The 25,786-nt window shown below is 34.6% G+C and overlaps 1 protein-coding gene across 2 annotated transcripts in view; it reads right to left on the bottom strand.

The window, feature by feature from the left end:
* LOC145283809 (uncharacterized) overlaps positions 1-25,786 on the bottom strand; it is a 111,887-nt gene that overhangs the window by 2,205 nt on the left and 83,896 nt on the right. The window contains exons 4-5 of one of the 2 annotated variants that reach the window (XM_080132893.1): positions 16,828-17,008; positions 6,482-6,618 (exon numbers count right to left, since the gene is read on the bottom strand). In XM_080132893.1, the coding sequence (XP_079989019.1) occupies positions 6,482-6,618; positions 16,828-17,008 (318 nt within the window). The remainder of the gene's footprint in view (positions 1-6,481; positions 6,619-16,827; positions 17,009-25,786) is intronic. The other variant, XM_080132894.1, reaches the window with a different exon arrangement.

The following is a 25,786-nucleotide window of genomic DNA, read 5'->3' as shown; positions in this document are numbered from 1 at the left end:
TTCTTTAGCCCATAAAACAAGCAAAAGTTCACTTACATGGAATGAGTGCTGTATGCCAAACTTCTAGACTAAATGTGATATTGCGATCTGTAATCCCTGTTCATCCCTAACTGCACATCAATCGGATGCTATAATACTTGGTTCGCTGCATTTTATCATAACAAAGGTCTATTAAAAAATTTCAGCCAGATAGACCCAGTATCTTCTGACAAAAAGCGAACAGAAAGGCAGATTAAGAGAAATATATATATATACATATTATGGCTAAATACAAACCAAATAACAGGATTAAAAAAAAATGAAAATAAAGGCTAGCTAACCAGGTTTCATTCCTCGCTTTACATAGATGAAAGGATGAGTGCGACTTACTCAAGATCGTAAACATGTCAGCATTGAAATTCGTGGCACACGTATGGTTATTTATAAGGTGTTTGGAAATCGAAGTACCATATGTATTGCTCAGAACATCTGAAGGTGAAAAATTTGCATAACGTATCTTTGATGGTATGTGTTGCTTTAAATGAAAATCCAATCTATTTGATGTCTGCCCAACATAATGCGCACTGCAACTACATATGAATAAATAAATAATAGAATTATTATAGTGAGGCCGGGGAAAAAATCTTTGAAAATGGACGGCAACAAAGGTCTAATTGAAAAAACACCACATGGGTTTGATGCAAAATAACACCGTTGTATAGATAAAGAGATTCAGCAAATTGGTCACTTAGCCAAGATAGATGAAGGTAAACAGGAGTTTCTTTAGATTTGTAAAAATTAAAAACTTTTTTTTTAATAGTAGATTCAACAATATCTAAGGGCTAGCCATAATGAATTTAAGCTCGTCATCCAGATTGGCTTCAGAACAAATCATGAAGGCTCTATGTTTTAAACTCTGAATTAAATTAAATTTTTGGTTTGTAGCACAAAATGAGTCCCAACGTGTATAGAGACCGGTAAATGTTGGTTTACGATAAAACGGAAGTAAGAAAAGTAATAAAAGAGTAAGTCGCCTTTCATCTAAAAATTCTAGAAACCATTTTTTTATTAAGTCCTTGAGATTTTCTCTTTGCAAGCAAAAATTACATAGAAAGTAAATTAACGACTAAGAGATTTTCTTTTGAAAATCTCTTAGTCGTTAATTTACTTTCTATGTAATTTTTTCCCCCACTTATTTAAAAAAAAATTATTTATTTTTTCTCTCCATGCCATATTCATGACAAATTTTTTTAATCGCAATTTTCCCCAATTTAGCTCTGTTGAGTGAGGAGGAACGAAACCTGATTAGCTAGCCTGTATTTTCATTTTTTATTTTTTTAATCATCATATTAATTGGTCTGTATTTAGCCATAATTAAATTTTGTACCCTCAAAAGAATTTTCAAATATATATATATATATAATCTGTCACTCCTGTCATTGTGTAGGAAGTTGTGAGAAACATGTGTACTCCTGCTATTAATTCTGTTCTATCTTCGTTCCTATTTCTATTTACGTTTGTGGTTGAATTTGATTGTTCTTGCTGTTAAACTTAAAACTTATTGCAAACAAAAGTTCATCTTATACAATTCTCTAAATTAGTATACTAGCCTGTCTATTTTTAGAATTTCTTGAAATAAGACCCTTCAAATATAAACTTATAATGAACACCATATTCTTTAGATATATGGACACCATCCTTATTTTTCAGACCAAACAGAAATAGAAAAGTTAATAAGATTGAAACCATTACAAAATATTGATTTTCAAAACAAAGTGTAATAATTCTATACCGTTCTTAGATATTTTCATCCATAAAAAACAATAGTATCTACTAAGTATATATAAAAAAAATCAACAAACTTGATTACATTTATTATTATTCCAACCAATACTAACCCTAACCCTAGCACAGATCTATATCTTAGAACACTTAAAAGTTACTGCACCAAAATATTTAGTAAACGAAAACGACTATTAGTGAATTTTCTCTAAAACCGCTTAAAAATCTTAAATATTTTATTTTAAATACTACGAACAAAACATTTCGGATCTTTCACAAAACAAAAATAAAATATATAAACCTTGCCCATCCTTCGCCCCCCCCCCCCAACAACAAATTTTTATTAAAATGTTTTCAGAACATTTCATTTCACTCATAATTAGAAATATTTTCAACAAATATTTTCAACAAATATTTTCAACAAATATCACAACAATGACACCTTCATACAGACATACATTTACACAATCATTTCTAATGACTGTAACAGTGTATACATGTGTGAAACTCAACCTCTCCAATGAAAAATCTTTACGAACGCAACAAACCCATAAAATTAGTTGAAGCTAAGAATGCTTTAGTCTAACATATGTTAATTTTCAACTATGAATTCAATCTCCAAAATCTTACATAATCAAACACATGATACTAAACTGAGATGACACACAGAAGCTAACTTCATATCTTATCAACCAGAGATCGGGATTCTTTCGCGTCTCAACAGCCTTAGCTAAAATATTATGCCAAACAATATATTAACTTCGATATTGGATCAAATTTCAGTTTTTCTATTTTACATTTCACATACATTCATTTTCAGTTCTCTCAATCATTTCTTTTTCTTCTCTTTCTGCATTTCACAAGCTATTGTAACATTTTTCTACACATTACTTCCCCTCTCCTGCTAATACGCACCCCCCTTTTTACACACTTACTTACCAGTAAAGCTGTCACCAACCAACTATCTTAATTCACGCACCTAACATTCGGCTTACTGCCAACCTTACTTTCTCACACTCTAATAAACTGAATGTTTGTATCTTTCAACAGCTCAGTGCATGTGGCAGATGTAAATACAATTTCATCTCTCTGCACATTGTCATTTCCTCTGACTAACTGAGTGTCATCAAAGTGTGGTTATCAACAGTAGCCAACTAGGCTGTATAAAAAAAGTGTGTTATTTCTTTTGCTGGGCAAAATGGTTACTCTGCTCCCCAGTCACTGCTAGATGACATGGCGTTATTACTGTGATTAAACAGCAGCAGCTTCGACACTTTCTTCTTTAGATCTCTCCAGTCCATGTCAACAAATGAGAGACAACAATAGAAATGATAGCAGTAACCAGATGACCTGATGTCATTGCTAAAATGACAGAGATAGTGATAGGAGCAGTTTCCATTCTAATTACAGCAACAATCATCGTCAGTGTTATTTCTCTCTACTTTGAGCAGCTCTCTCTTGCTTTTGTCAACAATGACAGCAATAACGGAAATGATGGCAATTCTTTGGCGTTTTTCCAATACCACCACCACCACCACCACCACCACCACCACCACCACCACCACCACCACCACCACCACGTCTATAGTGGCTCTGTTCATTTTATCATGAGTGGCGACAGCTCTCTACTGTCTACTATCATCATCTATTACTAGCACTACATATGAATATCACCGCTTCACGAATCATCATCATGCACCACAATGAGCCGACTCTTAATCCACTTTAAGATGCGTTTCTTTCCAGTATTGCCAACACCACCACCACCTTCATCATCATCATCATCATCATCATCATCATCATCTTCTTCTTCTTCTTCTTCTTCTTCTTCTTCTTCTTCTTCTTCTTCTTCTCTCAGTTGGTATTTACAACTAAAAATAGTCATTCATCAATTATCAGCAGTTCCTGATCTTCATAGCAGCACCATCATTCTCATCTATTTCGTAAATTCGTATTCAATGCTTTTCTATGCACGTGTCTTCTTTTTTGTTGCTGTCATGTTCATCATACATCGTTTTCTTTTATTTGTTGATCAAAGTTGTGCTAAACTGAATGGCTATTTTTTACCCAATCATGTCTGTAACTCTGATAGAACATGAATGTCTTCGTGTTTACTTTTAAAATTTGCTTTTATCTTGCGCTGAAATGAAAATGAAAATATTCACAAAAATATGATTAGGAATCACATCTCTTGAATTCCTATTTTGTATTATTTGGATTGTTCCAACTATTATTCTCATCTTGCTTTTCATTTTCACAATGTTTTCACTGATGTAACTTGTGACTTTTTCCAAATGCAGGAATCTGTATGTCATTGATGTCTAGTGCAACGGATAAAAGGCATTGAGTTGTAAGTGACAGTTTATGCCGGCTTAAGATTCAGTACTCATTACAGGTGATAATATTTATTAGAGTTGATAATAATGAAGAATAAATTTTTTAAAACTTTTCTACTCGGTTATGGATGACAGAACAATCTACCTCGCAGATTGAATAAAGAGTTTGGTTCAAAATTGCATGTAGATTGCTGAGTTCGAAAAGCTGCACCTGAAAGTGGTTGTAGGTTATATCTGCAAAAAAATTTTGCAAACATCCAATTAATTGCTTAAAATAAGTAGAACAAAAAAGTTTGTGCACGCATTAATTGGTTTGTAGAAACAGTGAAAAATAGTAACAAAATTGCTAAACAAAGTTGCTTTTATCGGTTTTGTATTGAAATAAAAGAAATAGAAAAATGTTTGTTAAAGTCTGAAATTGGAATAATTTACTTCAGTGCATAAACTCTGTGTATCACTTTATTGTGGGTTAATATTCTTTTAATTTTGAAAGTGCTATGAAACGCAGAGAAATGAAATTTGGTTCACTGGAAGAGCATAACAAGGTGCCTTATTTCCTTAATTTGTGTTAAATTTGATCAAATATTTTGAAAGTTATGCTAATTTTTCTATTTTCTGGTAATTTAAAGTGTGTATCACTTTATCGCAGGTCTCCCAAAATGCCTAGAAAGGGTCGATTGACAACTAGTGAAAAGGAACATGTTGCAGGCGCTGCAGAAGGTTTATCTCTCGTAGATCTAGCCAAGGAGTTTGAAAGAGATCGAAGAACATTGTCTTCATTCGTTGAAAATCCAAACATCAAACGAAGGAAGGACAAAAACACAAGAAAGTCAGTTTCTGCTGGTGATGTTAGAAAAATTTGCCACCAACTTATCAAACCGCCGGGCAGCAACAGTGCTGCTATATTTGACAAGGCTGGAATACCTTCCTTGTAAAGAAAGACACCCTGCAATGTCTTAAACGAAATTGTAAGAAGCATTAAGAAGCCAATAGCAAGACCTGTTTTAAACTAAATTCATAAGGAAAAGCGTTTGGTTTGAGCTCAGAAATACATAAAAACCAGCTTTGAAAATGTTATTTTCACCGATAAGATCAGAGCAACCCTTGATGGACCAGATGGGTGTGCCAAAGTTTGGAGTCCTCTTGGATTCTCTACCCCTCATCGATTCTGTCGTCAACAGGGAGGTGAAGGAGTCATGTTTTGGGCTGGAATAATCTGCGATGAACTAAGTGGACCATTTCGAGTGCCAGAAAGTGTCAAACTAACAAGCCAGTCTTATATTTTATTTTTAAATGACCATGGCTTGATGACTTTTCATTGGTGTGTCACGCAAACTGATTTTTATGCACGACAATGCGCCATCCCACTCAGCCAATGCTACGACATCGTACCTTACGTCATAAGTGAATAAAATGACATGGCCATTTTGTTCTCCAGATATAAACCCAATTGAGCAGCTCTGGTAAATAATAAAGATGAAAGTTTATGAAGAAGGTGTTCAATTTTCGTCGAAGGATGAAATTTGGAGGAAGATTTTGCAAGTTTTCTATAGCATCTCATCATCTCAAACCCACCAATTGACCTCATCAGTTGACAAGAGGCTATTCAAAGTGATTTTGAAGAATGGGAGTTTGTTGATAAATAAATATTCCCTTAATGTTAAATTCGTTCTTGTTTTTTGGTTAATATTGTTACTAGATATGTTCTTTATTTCATATAAATAGAAATATGATTTTAGAATATTGTTTTATTACCGAAAATATACATTTTAAGACACCTACAATAAAGTGATACACACTTAAAATTACCAGAACTTAGAAAAATTAGCATAAATTTCAAAATATTTGTTCAAATTCCACAACAATCAGACAAATAAGGCAGTTTGTTATGCGTTTCCAGCGTACCAAAAATATTGACCTGCAATAAAGTGATAAACAGGGTTCATACTGCTATGCTGCCATCTTTTCATAGAGAAAACTAGACGTTCTGTAATTACAGTTACCATCTGCTGCTCTCAGGGTTTAACATAGTTCTACACTTTCCCTTATTTAAAAGTTCTCCCTTTTCCAACTGATTTCTTAACCGATATCTATAACAACATATCTATGTTTTCTATAAATCATTGTGAAATGATGAGAATAGTAGTCTGAATAATTTACATTATCAATCCTCATCCAGGGAAATTTGGAAACAAAACTTTTGCATGCAAACTGAATCCTCAAAAAAAAAAAAAAAAAAAAAAAGCGAACATTTCAAAATGGATAAAAGTTTTTAGAAAAGATTTTCTGTCATATTTTTGGTTTTGAGTTCAATGACTTTTTGTTTCCAACAATTGCAAATGAAAACATTGAGCTGCCACCTGAACATGTAAATGCTTACTCACCTGGCAGGCCCCGGTGTTCCCGTCACCCACGCACAGATGAGACTGTTCCACATACTTATCGACCCACACATTACGACAATGGCCAACTGATCTTATAGAAGTTTCTAATTCATTTAAAACCCAGCGATTTCCAGTTCCTAAACAATAAAATCATCGCATTATAAATAACGATTATCAAATCAACAGACACTACAAAAATTAAATATTTGCGTGAAGGTTTTTTTTTTAGATTTGATTAACCAATAAAACCGCAATTCGTTTGGATTACAAACATATTTGTCATACTTTCAATTAATTCTTAACAGTTTAGTGCTCACTTTTTTTATCAAGAGATGTTGAGGTAGAAGGACATAGTTTTGTGACATCAATGCAAAGTATCAAATTTCTTTTTAGATATGACTTTACTAATCTCTAAATATATATAAAGTTAGGTATTTGTATATGTTTACAAATTTCTATGCACAGGGTTCACTCCTAAACTAATTAATCGATCATTATGAATTTTGGAACACAACTGCTAGGTATAAGGAAAGATAATATGGAGTACAATTCAATCTAATTTTATGTAAAGAGAGTAAAAAGGGGTGAAAGTGGTTCCTGTGAAATATTCCCTAATTTTCAGTTTCTTTTGAATATTTAAAATGGTTTTTAGAGGAGGCAAAACTTCCCATTAAACATTTCTAATATTTCAGATTAGCATTAAATTTTATCCATAGTTACTTAAGCAAGATCTCTTGAATGTCATGTCCTAAGCTTAAGCGAACATTTTTAGACATTTTCTAGAATCAAAATCATGTAATGAATTTTTATAAAAATTAGAATAAGGATTCTAGAAATAAGATTTAGTATCATTATATCTTCCTGTTTCAGAAGGACCAGTAGTATAAAGGAAAAATTGCTAAATTTCTTCTAAATGACAGTCTTTTTCTTTTTGTTGAAGGTTCAATCCTCAATGTGGGCGATATTAAATTACTTAGGACTTCTACCTACTCATGGCTGACAAAACGAGAACAAACTATTCCCATGGTTCCATTCAAACTTCTGTACAGATTCTAGAGTTCAGCAGAAAGATTCCCGAGTTTGATCAGATACATTTGAAGAAGGTCCGCAGTTACATCGGCCAAAACGCTGTCAAAATAACATCTGAGAACAATAATTCGAATGATTAAGACACAAATCATATCTTCTTAGTGGGACATAAAAGTAGTACAAATCTGTTCTGCTAAGAGAAATAATTTTATCTTGGAACGTATTTTTTTTTTTTTTTACACAGGTATCACCACATTATCAAGGCCAAGAGGCCACTCGAGGATAAGGGTTAAAGAGTGTACAGCAGAAATTGGACAATATAGTAATCATTAGTGATGGAAATTCTGTAAATTTGTTAACTTATATGGAATGGCTCATCAAGAACTTATTTACATTAGACTTGAAGACAACCATATTGTAGTCAGCCGGAAAGCAGGAAAACGGAAGACAGTTCCATAGGCGAGCACTTCTAAGAAAGAAGCTTTGATCATGGAATCTACGTTTAGGTTTAGGCACAGATAAAGAGTGGGGGGGGGGAATTATTGATAGTGTTTTCTGCTAGACGAGTGTTTCTTGTGAAAGTTTGGCGAGGGGGAACACTTTCCATGAAAATAACGATACATCAGAGACAAACTCGCAACATCTCTTCTGTGAGATAGAGGTTGCAGGGAAGAGAAAAGGACATCTCCTACGAGGCTACAAAGTCTATTTTGAACTCTATCAAGGCAGGATAAGTCCTTTCTAGTAGCTCCTGCCCAGATGTGGCAACAGTATTCCATCCTTGGACGTACCTGGCTCTTATATAGATAGAGAATTGCATCAGCAGTGAGATATCTACTGGATCGATAGAAAGATCCCACCATTTTTCCAGCAGCCTTGGCAACAGATTTGATGTACGTGTTCCATTTCAGATCAGGAGTAACGGTCAAGCCCAGAAGCTTGTCAAAACTTGAGGCCTTCTGAAGACGAGAGCCATTCATTTTAATTGATGCCAGATGTGGATCAGAATGTTGATGATGTAAAGAGAAAAGCTTGGTTTTAGATGCATTAAAAGTAACCAGCCACTCCTTTCCCCATTGTACTACGTGCTCAAGATCAGAGGAGAGAGAATCGGAGAGAACTTGGTTGTTTACTGTCTTAGATGTGCTACCAAAAATGTTAGTGTTATCAGCATAAATGTCTACAGATGATGTAAGGATGTGATCTGGAAGATCATTAATGTAGATCAGGAAAAGAGTTGGGCCGAGGATGGATTTCTGAGGGACTCCAGCATTAATTCTGTGAGCTTCTGATTTTTGCCCCTCAACTACTACTCTTATGAACCTATCAGAAAGAAATGATTTGTGTTTGCTGTTAATCGTCTCTACAAATTGCAAACATTAAATTCCACACACAATTCGTTTAGTTAAGGATAATCCTTTTTCTTATGAACAACTTGAAAAAATATTGGGATTTATTCCATTTCATATTTCGTTTTAATTTTAGCAAAATCAGGGTGGTTGGAGCTACCATGTTGAAAATCCCATCAAACAAAAACAATGGCTCGATTCTGAAAATGTAGCCATTCAGTTTGCACATGAGCACGCTTATATAAACTCAAACGTACACTGTCCTAGCCTCTTCCTCCACCTTTCTCACTTATTTTAACATCTTGGACCACGGTTTCATTACATTATGATTAATCCACAGCTGTTGCAGTAACCATTATTCTATTTCCAGTTTCCTGAATTTTGTTAACGTTAACTTGCATTACAACAGAAACTCACAGAAGTTGTAGGCAAAAACCATTCCTCCCAACTCTAAGAGAGCCAGTCCTACAGAGCCAAGCATGTAAAGCAGTAACCTGAACTACCATTAAGAAAAGTTCTTTGCAACCCCTCTTTTTATGTTGACCATTTTTTCTATTCTAGCATTTCTGGCACAAGTAAAATTGCTAAATTAATGTGCACTTTTTCTTTCTGTAGCACAATGAAGTAGCTCCACTTTTTGGGTAACTGTGGGCTTCTGCACTAATTAATCTTATACCTAACTTGTACCTGACTGTGCTCGTTGGGAGGCAAGAATGTCATTGAAAAAAAGGCAAGACGGCTTCAGTAACAGTTATCAATTAGGTATGATTTAAGCCAAGAGTGACAGTTGTTTATAATATTCAACTAAGTCAAAACGATCTAAGACCCAAGATTCGAAAGGTCAAATCCAAAAGCACTCATCATCAAGGCCTAAAAAATATAAACAATGTTCAAATGTTATGTATGAATTCTTCTGTTCCTCTTTCTCTCTTTCTTTCACCCTATTTCTCTCTCTTTCTTTATTGAAAGAGAAGAGAATATAATTATAATTGTATTGCTTTTAAAACAGTTAAAGATTGGATCATGTGGTGGTGGGGGGACAGACGGTCGCATACTAGCGACATATATAGTAATTTTACACTGTTCAACAATGAATGGTCGAAAATGGGGTTCAAAGTTAAATGCTTCTTTTAATTACTAAAAATAAATAATTTTATTTTTAGTAATTAAAAAATGTATTGTTCGCTTATTCTATGCAATGATCAGTTTCAACCCAATGGTTCCTGTTATCAGCAATGATGATAAAATGATGCCTACAATGACATCAAGACGAAACTCATGCCAGCCAGTTATAGCCGACGCCATATCGATCCGTTGATGTTTCTATCATCCATGTACCTACCGTTTGATTATGTCTAACACCCGGCAGATCTGGTTGCCGTTCTCAAGACGTTTCTCAACCAAGTAACTCTCCCTGGGCAAACGATAGTGTCACACACTCTACAAAATCTGTTCACAATTTATTTTGCAGCACTTTCAAGTATAATCCATATTTTCTCACATAGGAAAATTTAATTTCAGAAATAAAAATATCCACAATGTTTGTCACAGATTCAAGTTTCTCAAAATTGACACATAATTTTTATGAAACTTAACGATGCACGGTTTTTAAAATAACCAAAATTTCATCATCTTTTAACCAAAATTTCATCATCTTTTAACCAAAATTTCATCATCTTTTAACAAAAATTAACAAATTAAATCACTTCTCACGTATACATCATTTTTTTTTAGCTTAGCATTTTTTCATTATACATTCTTTAGAACAACTTATCCATTTCATATTTAGAGAGCGGAATCAAGTGGTTTTGAAAATTGCACTTGATTGATTTCCATTAATTTGTTCATTTTACAAATAAATCGATTATATATTTAACATTTTGTACAATTTACATAAAATCACAATGAAAGTTCAATTAATTTGTATTCATTTAGTTCTTATAACAATGTTGATTTAATGAAAAACTGATCTTTCAGTCAACTTTCACATAAATTTTTTTCCAAGAATTTACAGGTTATGTTACTTAACTGATATTAATTCTAATGTTGTGTCTGCTTTTAAATACCAATTTTAAAAATCTCCCAGAAAATTCTTTATAATTTAAAATTTTAATTTATTAAAAATATAAGTTTTCAAAATGATCAATATGTTTCCTTTGTATTTTGACTCATATTTTATTCCCTTATTTTGAAACAAATTAATTTCTAAAAACAGACTGGTTTTTCTCACCATACTTAATAGATGCACGAAAACCAATTTGCCTCCTCTCTTGAGGCTTGCATTCACAAATATTTGTGAACTTAGAAGTAACCTACATGATGTAGAATCTTATCTCTTAGTAAACTCCTCGTATATCTTAGCAATAAGTGAAACTAACCTAAACTCCTCAATTCTCTCTAACTTCTTTAACATGATATGATTCCTCCCTTTCTGCTGTAAGAACTCGGGCAGATATATGGACAGAATTGGAGTCTATATTCGTAGTACCCTCCTCTTGACTAGAGAGTAACGTTTGGAATCGGTTACCTGTATTTTCTCTACCATTCTCACTCAAGTCAGGACTGTATGGTAATTGACCATGTCTCTGATAGATATATACTGTAGAGCTCATTCCCTTACACAGACATTCATGTTCCAAACACCATCAAGCTTCATTTCTAAACCTATTACTAACCGCAGTACCCAAACATTATCTGCCTGATGCTCATCGTCTACTCAGAAATTCAGAGCACCTAGTATCAGATCAGAAGACATCACCATTAGACCCTAACTCCAAGGTGAGGTAAGACATCACCATTAGACCCTAACCCCAAGGTGAGGCTGAAAAAGATAAGGTACTACAAAAAGGCTGACTGAGAAGCCGTCAGAGAACAAATCAGAGATGCCCCCTAAACCAATATCTTTTCTCTTCCTGCTAAACAGTGTGCCAATGAGACAACTGAATGGTGGAAAGCAAGTATTGAAGCTAATGTTATCACACGAAAGCAAGCCACACTCATCCCAATGGCTCACTTCAAATTGTGTAGTTGCCATCGCACAAAGGTAGCAAATATTCCGTCAGTTTGTACTTCATAAGTCATAGGCAAAAAATTGTAGATGCTACAAATCATTGTAAGAGCCACAGCGAAAAGAAGGTAACCAGAAGGAATAACCAGAGAATACATAGAATCGCAGATGATAGGAACTCGTAATTTCTGGTAAATTGGTAATAGTGTAGTGAATAAAAGACAATCAGTAACTTCCCAACAATGATTCGTCTCTCACTCCACCTTAGACCCAACAAACAACTTCCTCCCAAATTTTAGTATGTGGAATGAAGTACTTTTATATCAGATCTACCTCTACGTTCCATGTTTAAAAAGAACATGTCCTTTATCATCATTATGCTTTGTATTTAAAAATTCATCTCCCTCTCAGTACAGACCAGTATGTCATGAGTAAGTTGCTGTGTTAAATAAAGAAGTAGTCAACCACGTCAGCGAAAATAACCTTCTCAGTGATATGCAATATGGTTTTCGTTTCAATTGATGCCAGATGTGGATCAGAATGTTGATGATGTAAAGAGAGAAGCTTGGTTTTAGATGCATTAAAAGTAACTAGCCACTCCTTTCCCCATTGTACCACATGCTCAAGATCAGAGGAGAGAGAATCAGAGAGAACTTGGTTGTTTACTGTCTTAGATGTGCTACCATAAATGGTAGTGTCATCAGCATAAATGTCTACAAATGATGTACGGATGTGATCTGGAAGATCATTAATGTAGATCAGGAAAAGAGTTGGGCCCAGGATAGATCCCCGAGGGAGTCCCACATTAATACTGTCAGCTTCTGATTTTTGCCCCTCAACTATTACTCTTATGAACCTATCAGAAAGAAATGATTTAATAATTGAGAAGACATTTCCAGTTATACCATAGCTAGAGATCTTGTGAAGTAAACTTTTATGCCATACCCTATCAAAGGCCTTAGATATGTCAAGAGCAATTGCCCTAGAAAGGTTGCCTCCATTGAGAGATTTGCTAATCCTATGAGATATAACTCATGTAGATCTAGCAGAACGGAAACCATATTGAGTGTCACTAAGAAGGTTATTTTTGTTGAGATGGTTGATTACTTCTGTATTTAACACAGATTCCAGCAATTTACTCATGACGCACTGGAGACTTATTGGCCTGTACTGAGAGGGCGATGAGCGATCACCTGAATTCTTAAATACAGGGCATACTGATGAGATTTTCCAGGGAGATGGGAAGCTATTCTCCTTAAGACAACGTTTAAACAGTTTTGTAAGTATGGGCGCTAGTTCAGGTTGAAGTTTTTTGAGTACTATAATTGGAATACCGTCAGGGCCAGTTGCTTTACTGGAATCAAGGTTTTTTATTAGCTTGGCAACATCACGTACAGATATATGTATATCACATAGCGTGTTTTCTGATACAGGAGGAAATATTGGGGGTTAGTGGCCTTGGTCACAAAGGGTAGAATTAGCTGCAAAGTTCTTGGCAAAGAGTTTGGCTTTGTCTGATGCTGACGAGATTACCTCAGGTCCATTGATGATAGTTGGGATAGAACACACGCTTCTGTTCAGGAATCTGTTTGCTATTTGCCAAAACTGGTGGGAACCAAGCCGCTGCTCAGCTACTTTGGACTTGACTAACTGAGCATACAACTCTCTTGCGTTCTTTATTACTTTCTTCCAATGGTTGCTGGCAGTCCTGAAAGCGGCTTTAGTTTCCATACATCTATTACGTTGGAAGCAATGGAAAAAGTGATTTCTGTGTGCAATGGCAGCAGCACATTCTGCAGAGAACCATGGCTGGCTGTTAGGTTTTTGCTGGAATTTTTTCGAAGGTATGAAACGGTCTATACCTACAATTAACCATTCCGTCAGGTCTGATACTATAGAGGACACATCCTTTTTAAACATGGAATGTAGAGGTAGATCCGATATAAATGTACGGAAGCTATCCCAGTCAGCCTTAATATATCGATATACTGTACAATGGAGAGGTACGTCTGGGGACTTAGTATATTTCATTTTTATCTTAATTGATACAACAGAGTGGTCGGAAGATCCAAGAGGAGACAGAACAGAAACTGAACATAGTTCATGGCAAGTTGTGAGAAAAAGGTCTAGTAGTCTCGCATACTGGCTGTCATTGTCGGGCACATGGGTGGGTTCGTGAACAATCTGAGTGAGGTCATAAGCAATGGAGAAATCATGACAGAACCTCCCCTCATCATCGGTCTTGTTTGAGTGGGTCAACTATTCCACGTTGAAGTCTCCACATACGTGAATGTTAGCTGAAGGATAAACAGATAGGACTTGGTCAATTTTCTCAGATATGCTTTTAAAGATAGTAACTCCGCTGTTGTGGGGGCAATAGAGAATAAATATAAGTGCACTAGTGTGAGCTAATGCAACCCAGAAGCACATATAGTTAGGATCTTTTCTGGAGATGTCCCTATCACATGGAAAGCCATCTTTAATATAGGCACATATTCCATGCCCATGGCGATCTTGGGGGTCAGATTTAGAAGTTAAGTTAGAGTATCCTTTAATTGCGAACACTTCTAGGGAAATAGCCTGTCCAATGCCAGTTTCACTTAAAAATAAAAGGTCCTGTAATTGGGTTTCAACCCCTGGAAGGTTAGAACGTAGACCCCTGATGTTGGAGAAGGAGACATGGTAGTAGGGGTCTACGTTGGAAGTTGGAGAACCGGGTTTAATCGTGTATTTTTTCTTGAAACTTGTCATGATCGAATTTTGGAATTTGTGGACTAGGTCGTCAGATTTGCTTAGAGCAGGACAGAGAGGGGAAACCAAGAGAGGAAAAGAAACGGAGAATTTTTTTTTGTAGAACATGATAAGGTAAAGCCGTAACAATTACCCACTAATATGACATCGACAGGCCCCACCAGAAGCTACTGCATGGTCCAGAATCCATTCACCAAATGGCAATACAGCAGCCCCAGTACTTTGCACCTGCTGATAGGACAGCCTCCTTTGTGGTTAATCCAAGGTTCGGGTCCCTAACTATCAGGCGAATAACGTCAGTCCGGATAAAACGTTTACCTCCAACACCCATACTAGTGACATGGCTACAAGAATAGACATAGAAACAGAAAATTTCCGCCATCTCTGTTCGCTCAAAATACTGCCAACCTAGAAAACAGCTTTTTCGTCTCCCTTTGTCAGAAAAATCACTCATTAAAAAATGAGGACTGAGGGACAAATAAGGAGAAGCAAGAGTAACGGGAGCTGCCGATAACGCACCCACAATGCGTTTTCTACTCCCCATAAAAAAAAAACAACAACTATTAAGTTAATAATTACTTAATAAAAGTTAATAATTTACTTAATAAAAGTCCAACGGACGTGTTTAAGGGAATGTATGGTGATAGATTCCCCTCTCACGAACTAAAAAATGAATACAATTACCTAATCTATTTTTGCAATCAACTTGGTAGATAAATAAACATTTATGGACGAGAAAAACGCTAGAATTTAATAAAACAGAAATACATAAATTAAATACTGAAATAAAATGTAGTTATTGATATTTGAATCTAAAGATAAAAAGTACGATTAATATTGAAGTCACTTATCTCGAAAAAACACTTCCGTCTCCAAAATGCAAACTGTAGAAAAGAATTTAAGTTTTAATAACATCAGCGTTCAAAAGACTTTAAAAAAAAAAATTAACCGTTAACTATTGTTTACTATGCCATCCACTTTAAAACATTTTGTAATTAACATTTTTCATCTTTTGAATTTGACACGAGATATGAAAATTCATGCTTACATATCGTCAACTGAAATTTATTCTATTACTATGTTTAGGAAGGCGTAATATAGTGAAATAGAAAGGTTGCACATAATATTTTAGTTTTAGATTTTGTGGCACACGAGTCAATGCTTGTGTTTGTAATGCTGAATCCGTAAAAGAGGGTCATTACTATATATGGAGATAAATAGTAGATGACAGACGATTTCCCATAGGCTGCTTATAACCATGATGTTCAGTGAGAAATAGGCCACTGGAAGAAAAATGTGCAGCAATCCAGACCAGCACTGCCTACTGCAGAAAAGAAACGGATTTTGTTCAACACAACCGTTTTGAAGGGTAAAGAAGGCTCCAGCTCTGAGAACCACACACCACCAGGCTATTTCTGAGAAGGTGCCAAGGTATTCTTCTCCAGAGTTATGTTTATCGGACAGGCGACTTCTATCGTATGGCCACGTTGAAAAAATGCCTGAAAAGGTTATTGCGTTAGTAAATATATTATAGAATAGTAAAGATAGCAAATCCAGTTTATAGTGAAGAAAACATGAAAGTAATAAAACTGAACTTGAGAGAAAACGGCATAAAGACCTAAAGTTGGTTTGGAAGTCAATTTGTTAAACCTATGCCAGCATTTACAACAGATGTTAAATCGAGTATTATGATGATGATGATGATGATGATGATGATGATGATGATGATGATGATGATGATGATGATCTCAGTGAATGAGTGATGGATGCTGCCTATAACGAGATTTTATATTTCTCAAATGCATTTATTGGTCTGCTTGAAATTGATTACGCAATCAATTGCCTATCATGTGAAAGCTACAGCGAGTAACTAACATTTTATGCCAATGGCGTTTCGTAGTTTAACTTTTACTTAGATATTCTTATTTCAGTAGAACCACGTTGATACAACAGTAAAAATAGAGTGAGCAAATATGTTCCTTTTATGGTTTTAAAATTGGTAGGTTGAAACGAATCCAATAAAAAGCAACCGTCACACAAAAAAAATTAGTAAAAATAATATTGGCTTCTTTTAGTTGCCTAATTACGACGACGGATAGTTTTCTCATCAAATAAAATGCAAAAATATATTTGGATTGTTTATTCTATCAGTGATGATGATGATGATGATGATGATGAAGAAGAAGAAGAAGAAGTGTAATCTTGCTTACCAATTGTTTCTCCCCATCCAGTCATGTAGCACAGGTCATTGCTGTCGAATTCTTCGTCTTGATAGGGAAGACATACAACATTAATGTAATTCTCAAACGGTTCCACTCTATGTGATAATTTCAATAAAGCAATATCGTTAGGATAACCTCCACTTGCACCGCCTCCTCCGTAGCTTTCATGCTAAATAATTAAATATAGAAAAAAAATTCAAACATTATTTAAACTTATTAGGATTAACCTAAGAAATGAATTATTTCCCTTGGACGAAAAAATGAGTGATCGCCCTTGGATTTTGAAGTCCGGGGTCGTCCGGGACACTTGGAGACGCACACATACATCTCTAAATCAAAAGACTTTATCATTTCCCATCTAGTGATTTAAAACGCGTTTAAAATTGGCGACGAGTTTTACTTTTATTTTTTTGCACACATGGAGAACGAACATACTTTATTAGAAAAGCAAAAAACATTCTTACCGGACATTTTCCATTGGAAGAAAAAAGGAAACAACCGGATATTTACTCAAAAGATGGAGTTCAGCATTCAACAATTAATTCAACAACAGTTACACTTGATGGAATTATTTTCGGAGAAATTTTCAACACCTTCACTATCAACATCGACAGAATCAATCGCAAAGTCTATCACGGATTCCATTACGACGTGGTTTTAATGCTTTAATGACTTTCTTCGGATGGAATTCAAGAAACAAGTCAGACTTTTGCTAAATAAGCTTGGATCCTCGCAACACGACCGGTACGCAAACTATATACATCCGAAACACCCATGAAACTACAATTTCGACGAGACAATACAAACGCCAAGAAAGAAATTCAGTGGGAAAATTTTGTTATTTAATATGTGTTTCAATTATCTTAACATAATGAAACGTGAGTCAACCGATTTCTCGACATATGCAGGCATTTTAAACAGAGAATGTGAGCGGTTCAGAATAATTTCCAATCGCAAGTTCAAGTGCTTAATTTTTATGTGTAGTCTGATATCGTACATGGATTTTGTCAAAAATAGAATAGAATCCGGAAATACCTTTACGATAAGGTGCCGTAGAATGCCAGCACCTTGTTAATCTAAAGCAGGATTCAATTATGGTACAACAGTCAACAGCTTTTGCGGTTTACACTGCAAAAACAACACCACCTCACCCTACGGGCATCAGCACCCACCAAGCTCATATCCGCTAGCTAGAATTGTGGCAGCATGCATTTTGTATGGGACTTTGTGTGGGACATACCGCTGTTGAAGATAAATTCTGCACCCCGCAAGGGCAAACACCAACACAGAGTAGATAAACTTCGCATAGCAGACACACGCATCATAAAACAAATATAAATAGTCTTGTGGTAAACTTCTTCCCAAACCCAAAATTAAACCGAAATATGTGATAGTGCAGTCAAATAGCCATCCTGTTCAGCTGCACATTACACTTATATCACAATCACTATGGGAAACCACATGCCAGATTTCATTGACACTAAAAAATCATGTAGAGTGTTTCCGAGGACTGTGTCCACATCATGAGTGAAATACCAGCTACTATTAAAATGAAAGATAAAACAGTGTTGGGTATTATATATACGAGGGGCGTGCAATAAGTAATGCCCCCGACTCACTTCCAGTTGTCTGATCTAGCTGAAATTTTGCATGTGCAATGATTTATATCTCTACGGGTTATGTGGTAAATCACAGCTCTGAACTAATTGTGGTTTTTGTTTTACAGGTGTATGAACTGAGTCAGGTGTGAAATGGAGCCTGTTGAATGTCGAGCAGTGATCCGGTTTTTGTATTTAAAAGGACGCACACCACAGACTTTTGATGAAATGAAAGAAACTTTTGATGATAATGCCCCATCATATGACCTTGTAAAACGCTAGCATTGTGAATTCAAACATGGCCGGAAGTCTGTGGAAACAGTTCCAAGACCTGGTCCCCACCCTTCTGCCGTTGATGAGGCATCTGTCCGTCAAGTTGAGGCTGCCATTTTTGGAAGATCGGCGCATTACTATTCGCCAAATAGCCCAAGATATCAAGATTAGTACAGGGTCTGTCGAAACTATCATTCACGACCATTTGCATATGCATAAGGTGTCTGCCAAATGGATTCCCAGATTGCTCACATCATTCCAGAAAAAGACTGATTACACAAGATGAAACCTGGGTCCATCACTATGATCCAGAGACCAAAGCCCAGTCAATGCAGTGGAAGCACTTGGACTCACCACCACCAAAAAAGGCAAGGGTGGAGCACTCCACTGGCAAGGTCATGCTCACAGTCTTCTGGGACTAGGATGGAGTAGTGATGACAGATTTCCTGGCAAAGGGTACCACAATTACAGGAGCCTATTATGCTATACTTTTGAGGAAATTAAGGGAAGCTATCAAAATTAAGAAGCGGGGCAAGATCAGCAAAGGTACTCTCCTCCTGCAGGACAACGCTCCGGTCCACAACTCGCATGTCGCCAGATCAGAAGCACGGGCGTGTGGTTATGAAATCCTCCCCCATCCTCCCTACTCTCCTGACCTTGCACCCTCTGACTTTCACCTCTTCCCAGCCATGAAGTTGTTTTTGAAAGGAAAGCGTTTCTCAGATGATGCAGCCTTGATTTCTGAAGTCAGGTCGTGGTTGGAGGACCACCCTAGGGTGTTCTACAAAAACGGTCTCCAGAGCTGCATCAAACGATGGGAGAAATGCATAACTCTGGGTGGTTCCTATGTAGAGAAAGACTAATAACTGTGCCAAGTTTCGTTGCTCTACTTCTATGGGAAGTGGGTCAGGGACATTACTTATTGCACACCCTTCGTGTATATATATATATATATATATATATATATATATATATATATATATATATATATATACGTTTTATTTTTTATTACCGTATTTTTCTGTTTAGTCACATTATTGTTTCAGCTACACAACCGTTTTTTGGCCGTCAGGTAGCTTCCTCAGACTTTTACAGAAAGTTTTTCTGTAAAAGTCTGAGGAAGCTACCTGACAGCAAAAAAACGGTCGTGTAGCTGAAACAATAATGTATTAAACAGAAAAATACGGTAATAAAAAATAAAACGCATATTCGCTCTACAGCAGTATTGAGCACTTTCTTCATGTATTTATTAATTATCATTTCTACTAAGTATATATATATATATATATATATATATATATATATATATATATATATATATATATATATATATATATATATACAGTGTATCAAAAAAGTGAGTACACTTCCCACATTTCTTCAAATATTTAAGTATATGTCTTCATGGGGCAACACTGAAAAGTGATTTCTTGACACAATGAAAAGCAGTTTGTCTGCGGCATATAAAACAGTTAATTTATTTTCCCTTGCAAATCACTCAAAATATAGCCATTAAAAGCTAAATCCCTGGCAACAAATGTGGGTACGATCCTCACGAAAAGTTGTCAATATTAACATACAACATGTCAACTCTCAATAGTTTGTGTGGCCACCATCATTAGCCAAAACTGCCTTTACTCTCCTTGGCATGGAGTTTACCAGAGCTTCACATGTAGCCACTGGAATGCTGTTCCTCTCTTCAATTACGACGTCGCGGAACTGGCAGATATTTGAGACTTTACTCACCTCCACCTTCTGCTTGAAGATGCCCCAAAGATGTTCTATTGGGTTCAAGTCTGGAGACATGTTGGCCAGTCCATCACCTTTACCCTCCGCCTCTTTCAGTAAAGCAGTGGTTGTCTTGGATGTGTGTTTTGGGTCATTGTCATGCTGGAACACTGCTCTGCGACCTAGTTTCTGAAGGGAGTGGATCATGCTCTGTTGCAGTACTTGACAGTACATGATGGAGTTCATGTTTCCCTCAATGAAATGTAATTCTCCAATACCTTCAGCACCCATGCAGCCCCAGACCATGACATTCTCACCACCATGCTTGACTGTAGGTATGACACACTTAACTTTGTATTTCTCACTTGGTCGCCACCACACACGCTTAAGGCCATCAGAGCCAAACAAATTAAATTTCGTCTCATAAGACCATAGAACATAGTTTCATTAATCTATGGGCTTTGTTGACATGTCTTCAGCAAACTGTTTGCGGACTTTCTTGTGTATTACCTTCAGAAGAGGCTTCCTCCTGGACTGACCAATTTGAGGAGTACAAAGCAAGATAAGTGTGTCATACTTACAGTCAAGTCAAACTTTGTGAAGATTGTCGTCGTGCCAATGAAATTTACCGTATGAGTTTTTTGGTGCCATGTATTGACAGACATCCCGCTGAAATGTGAAATGATAAAATAAACCCCTTTTACCAAGAAAAGTTGTGTCAATGTTCTTATTTTCTTTTGCGACAATCTCTACGTACAAGGAAATACGTCTGTTAAAGAGAACGCCAATATAACACGAGTTGCTACAATAAATTATGCAGCAAAAACTGACGTAGTACAATAAGTGTATTTCAAAATTAGTTGGTAAAATATTTTTGTTATCGAAGATCCAAGTTATGAATTCGAATTAAAATTTATCTTTTATAAACGGATAGAAGCATACATTTAATAGCACATAAACGAATATTAGTTCTGCGATTATTAAAGCAGTTTCCCATGAAAGATTTATAGTCGTTTTTAAAGCCGTTAAACATCTTAAAATTATGCTTATCTTTAGTTCTGGAGCATACTTGTAAAATAATACTCGACTGAAGTAAGACTGAATTATTCTAGTAAGAAATTAAAATTTAAAGAATCAAAACTAGTTTAATGAATACTAATCAAATATGCCCGACACCGATGTTTCCTGTGACCTTTAAAATTTGCATTTGATTTTGAAAATTTTAAAATGTTAAATCGAACACAATTTCAGGTTAAAATGAAAATTTAAAACCAATTAGTTATGGTTTCTAAAGCAAAAGTGAAACTTATTTTTTGCAGGAGCAATTAGTGTGGAAAACAAAACAGATTTCTCTTTGAAGACTTCAATTAGAAATCTTATATTTTTGAAAACATATTTTATTCAGTGAATACTTTTGTCATGAAAAATAGTCGGCAAGTGGCGGGGAAATGACGAGAAGAAACATCAGACTTGATTAATGTTTTTTGATAGAATTTTAATGGATGTCTGGACATTTGTTAATGGAGAAGTTGCAAGTCGATTGACATTGTTGAAGTCGATTTCGTTATTAGCAATGACCAAACAAATGGAATAATGTCGCTTTACAAAAATACAAAAAAATTATGAATCAAATTCGAATTACAAAACAAATGCTTTGCAAAAAACACAAAATTAAAAAAACAAATACAAATGACAAAACAAATTAAATACTGTCGCTTTGTAAAAAAACAAAAATTATATAAATCAAATACACATGACTAAATAAATGAAATACTATCGCGTTGTAAAATACTACTGAATTATAAATTAAAGACAAATGGAATACAAATTAAGTACTGTCGCTTTGTAAAAATAAAACAAAATTATAAATCAAATATTAATCACCAAACACATGAAATACTATCGCTTTGTAAAAATACAATAAAATCATAAATTAAATACAAATGAGCAAACGAAGAAAATACTGTCTTTTTATAAAAAATACTTGTGAAATAAATACAAATGACCAAACAAATTAAATACTATCACTTTGTAAAAATGCAACAATAACTCAAATACAAATGATCAAGCAAATAAAATACTGTCGCTTTGTAAAATACATCAAAATTATGAATAAAATACAAAAAACATAACTAATGAAATACTGTCGCTTTAAAAAGAAATTATAAATACATACGACAAACCAAACAAATCAAATACTGTCGGCTTTGTAAAAATACTACTAAATTATAAATTAAATACAAATGGCCAAACAATTTAAATACTTTCACCTTGTAAAAATGAAACCAAATTATGAATTAAATACACTCTAAAATACTTTAACTTTGTAAAAAGTCAGCAAAATTATAAATCAAATACTAACTGCCGAACAAATAAAATACTATCGCTTTGTAAAATTACCACAAAATTATAAATTACATACAAATGGCAAAGCAAATAAAAATTTAAAATAACAAGATAATTATATATCAAATACAGATAACCAAACAAATAAAATACTTTGTAAAAATACGAAACATTAAAAATAAAATGAGTATAATCCAACAAATGAAATACAATCGCTTTGTAAAAATACAACAAAATTTTAAATTAATACAAATGAAAAAAACATATAAAATACTGTTTTTTTTTTTAAATACAACACAGTTATGAATCAAATACAAATGGCCAAATAAATAAAATAAAGTTGCTTTGGATAAATAAAATAAAATTAAAATAAAATACGAATGACCAATCAAATGAAATAATGTCACTCGGTAAAAATACAACGTATTATAAATCAAATACGAATAACAAAATAAATGAAATACTGTTATTTTGTAAAAATACAACAAAATAATATATATATATATAATACAAATGACCCAAAACAATAAATACTCTAACTCCGTAAGAATACCACATAATTTATAAATTTGTAAAAATCCTCCCAAATTTAAATACAATACAAAAGAAAAAAAGAAATAGAATACTGTCGGCTTGCAAAAATACAAAATAATTATAAATCAAAAACAAATATCTTAATTGCTAAAATACTGTTGCTTTATAAAAAAATTATAAATTAAATACAAATGAGAAAACAATGAAAAATTGTCGCTTTGTAAAAATAGGTCAAAATTATAATGAATACAAATACAAATGACCAAACAAATTAAATATTGTCACTTTATGAAACATATAACAAACTTATAAATCAATAACAAATAACAAAAAAATAATTCTGCTGACTTTTTCAAATGCAACAAAATTATGAATAAACTACAAATGACCAAACAAATAATATACTGTCACTTTGTAAAAATATAACAAATTATAAATTAAATATAAATGACCAAACAAATAGAATATTGTGGCTTTATTAAAATATAACAAACTTAAAAATCGAATACAAATTACACAAAAAATGAAATACTGTCACCTTGTAAAAATATAGCAAAATAATAACTCAACTATGAATGACAAACAAATGAAATACTGTCGCCTTTTAAAAATACAACAAAATTATAAATCAAGTACGAATGACTAAATAAATAAAATGCTGTACCTTTGTAAACACACAACAACATTATAAATCAAATTCAAATGACGAAAAAAATCAATACTGTTGCTTTGTAAAAATATGACAAATTTATAAATTAAATACATTTGACTAAACAAATAAAATTATGTCGTTTTTTAAAAATACAACAAAACTATGAATTAAATACAAAAGAAATTATTTATTAAAAGCAAATGACTAAACAAAAGTAGGAGATAACCAGGCATGTTCAAGTGGTTAGAGGGGATAGAGAAGTGTAGATTATTCGGGTGTTTGCAAGGAAAAATGATTCAAAACCATTTGAATTAGTTCTAAGCCTGTGGATATTCGTGAATGCAAGCAGAAAAGGAGAAGGCAAATTGGTTTTGTTTGAGTTTACGCCTGGTTTGATCGTAATTTTTGATTGAACTGCCATTTTATTTAAAAGTTTCAGTTTAAGGATGGGAAGTGCTGCACAAACATGTTGTGCAGAATACCAAACATGCAAGACAAATAAACCATCAGTCGACTCATCATCTACAGGATTGTGGCCCCGAGAAAGCCTACTGGAGATGGGTGCAAGGTCCTTTTCCATGCGCAACATGGCACTAGAATCATTCCAATATTATACACTATTATTATAGATCAGCTGTTCTAAGTGCGCACAAAGAGTTAGGGCTCTTATACCATGTACTGGATAAAGCAAGCGAAGTCTGGCACAAAGAGCTGCTATTAAAAATTAAATCGTACCGTATAACTGGATGTATACTAAATATAATTAGTTCCTTCTTAGACACTAGAACCAATCAGGTTGTCATTGACGGACGTACATCCAAGCAACATAACATTAATGTGGGAGTGTCTCAGAAGTCGATCCTTGGACCACTATTATTCCTGATATTCATAAACGACCTCCCTGATAATATTGTATCCGAGATGGGTATATTTGCTGATGATACAACGCTCTATAATATGCATGAGGGAAGAACAGATGTACATAAATCTAAGACAATGGCAGAATCATTAGAAAATGACCTCCAGACTATAGTGGAATGGGGACGTAAATAGATGGTAACATTTAATGCTAGTAAGACTAAACTGCTCTCCTTTAACAATTAAAGACGTCTTTTCAACCGCCGATATTCATGACAAATAACACCCTACCTGAGAATTCTTTCTTCAAACTCTTCGGCTCAACATTTGCAAGTAATATGAAGACATTGAAGACATTGTGAAACCTGCTGCAAAGAAGGTGAGTTCCCTCTAGCGAACTAAAAAACTACTCACACCTGAGAGTATCCTGTACCTCTACAAGGCAACCATTCACCCATGTATGGAGTATTGTTGCCACATCTGGACTGATGCATCTACCACTAGCCTCTTCCTCTTAGATATGGTCCAAAAAAGTGATTTCAATCTAATGGGTCCCAATTTGTCGACTAAGCTCCAACTCCTGTCCCATCACCGCAATGTTGCATCTCTGTGCCTGTTTTACAAATATTTTATTGGAATGTGCTCTGATGAATGTGTCCCCTCAACATAAATATCCCAACAAACTCGCTTAGCAATAAAATCTCACCCTTTCACTGTTGACACCCTTAAAAGCTTTCTATTCTAATAGTTTCTTCCCTCGAACAGAAAACTTTGGAATTCCCTTGCTACAACCTGCTTCTCTGTCTGTACTGATATGTAGAAGTTTGAATCTAACATAAACAAACGTTGTTATGGTTTCCTAGGCATGGTCCCAAATAGTAGCCCCTTATGTCCAGTCCAAGTGGCGATATGCCTTGTTAGGGGTGAACGTGAGTAAAAACACCAAAACACCAAAATA

Source organism: Euprymna scolopes, chromosome 8, assembly GCF_053919585.1.
Source record: "Euprymna scolopes isolate OS-2025 chromosome 8, ASM5391958v1, whole genome shotgun sequence".
Taxonomy (NCBI): Eukaryota; Metazoa; Mollusca; class Cephalopoda; order Sepiida; family Sepiolidae; genus Euprymna; species Euprymna scolopes.
This window is presented reverse-complemented; position numbering and strand designations above follow the sequence as displayed.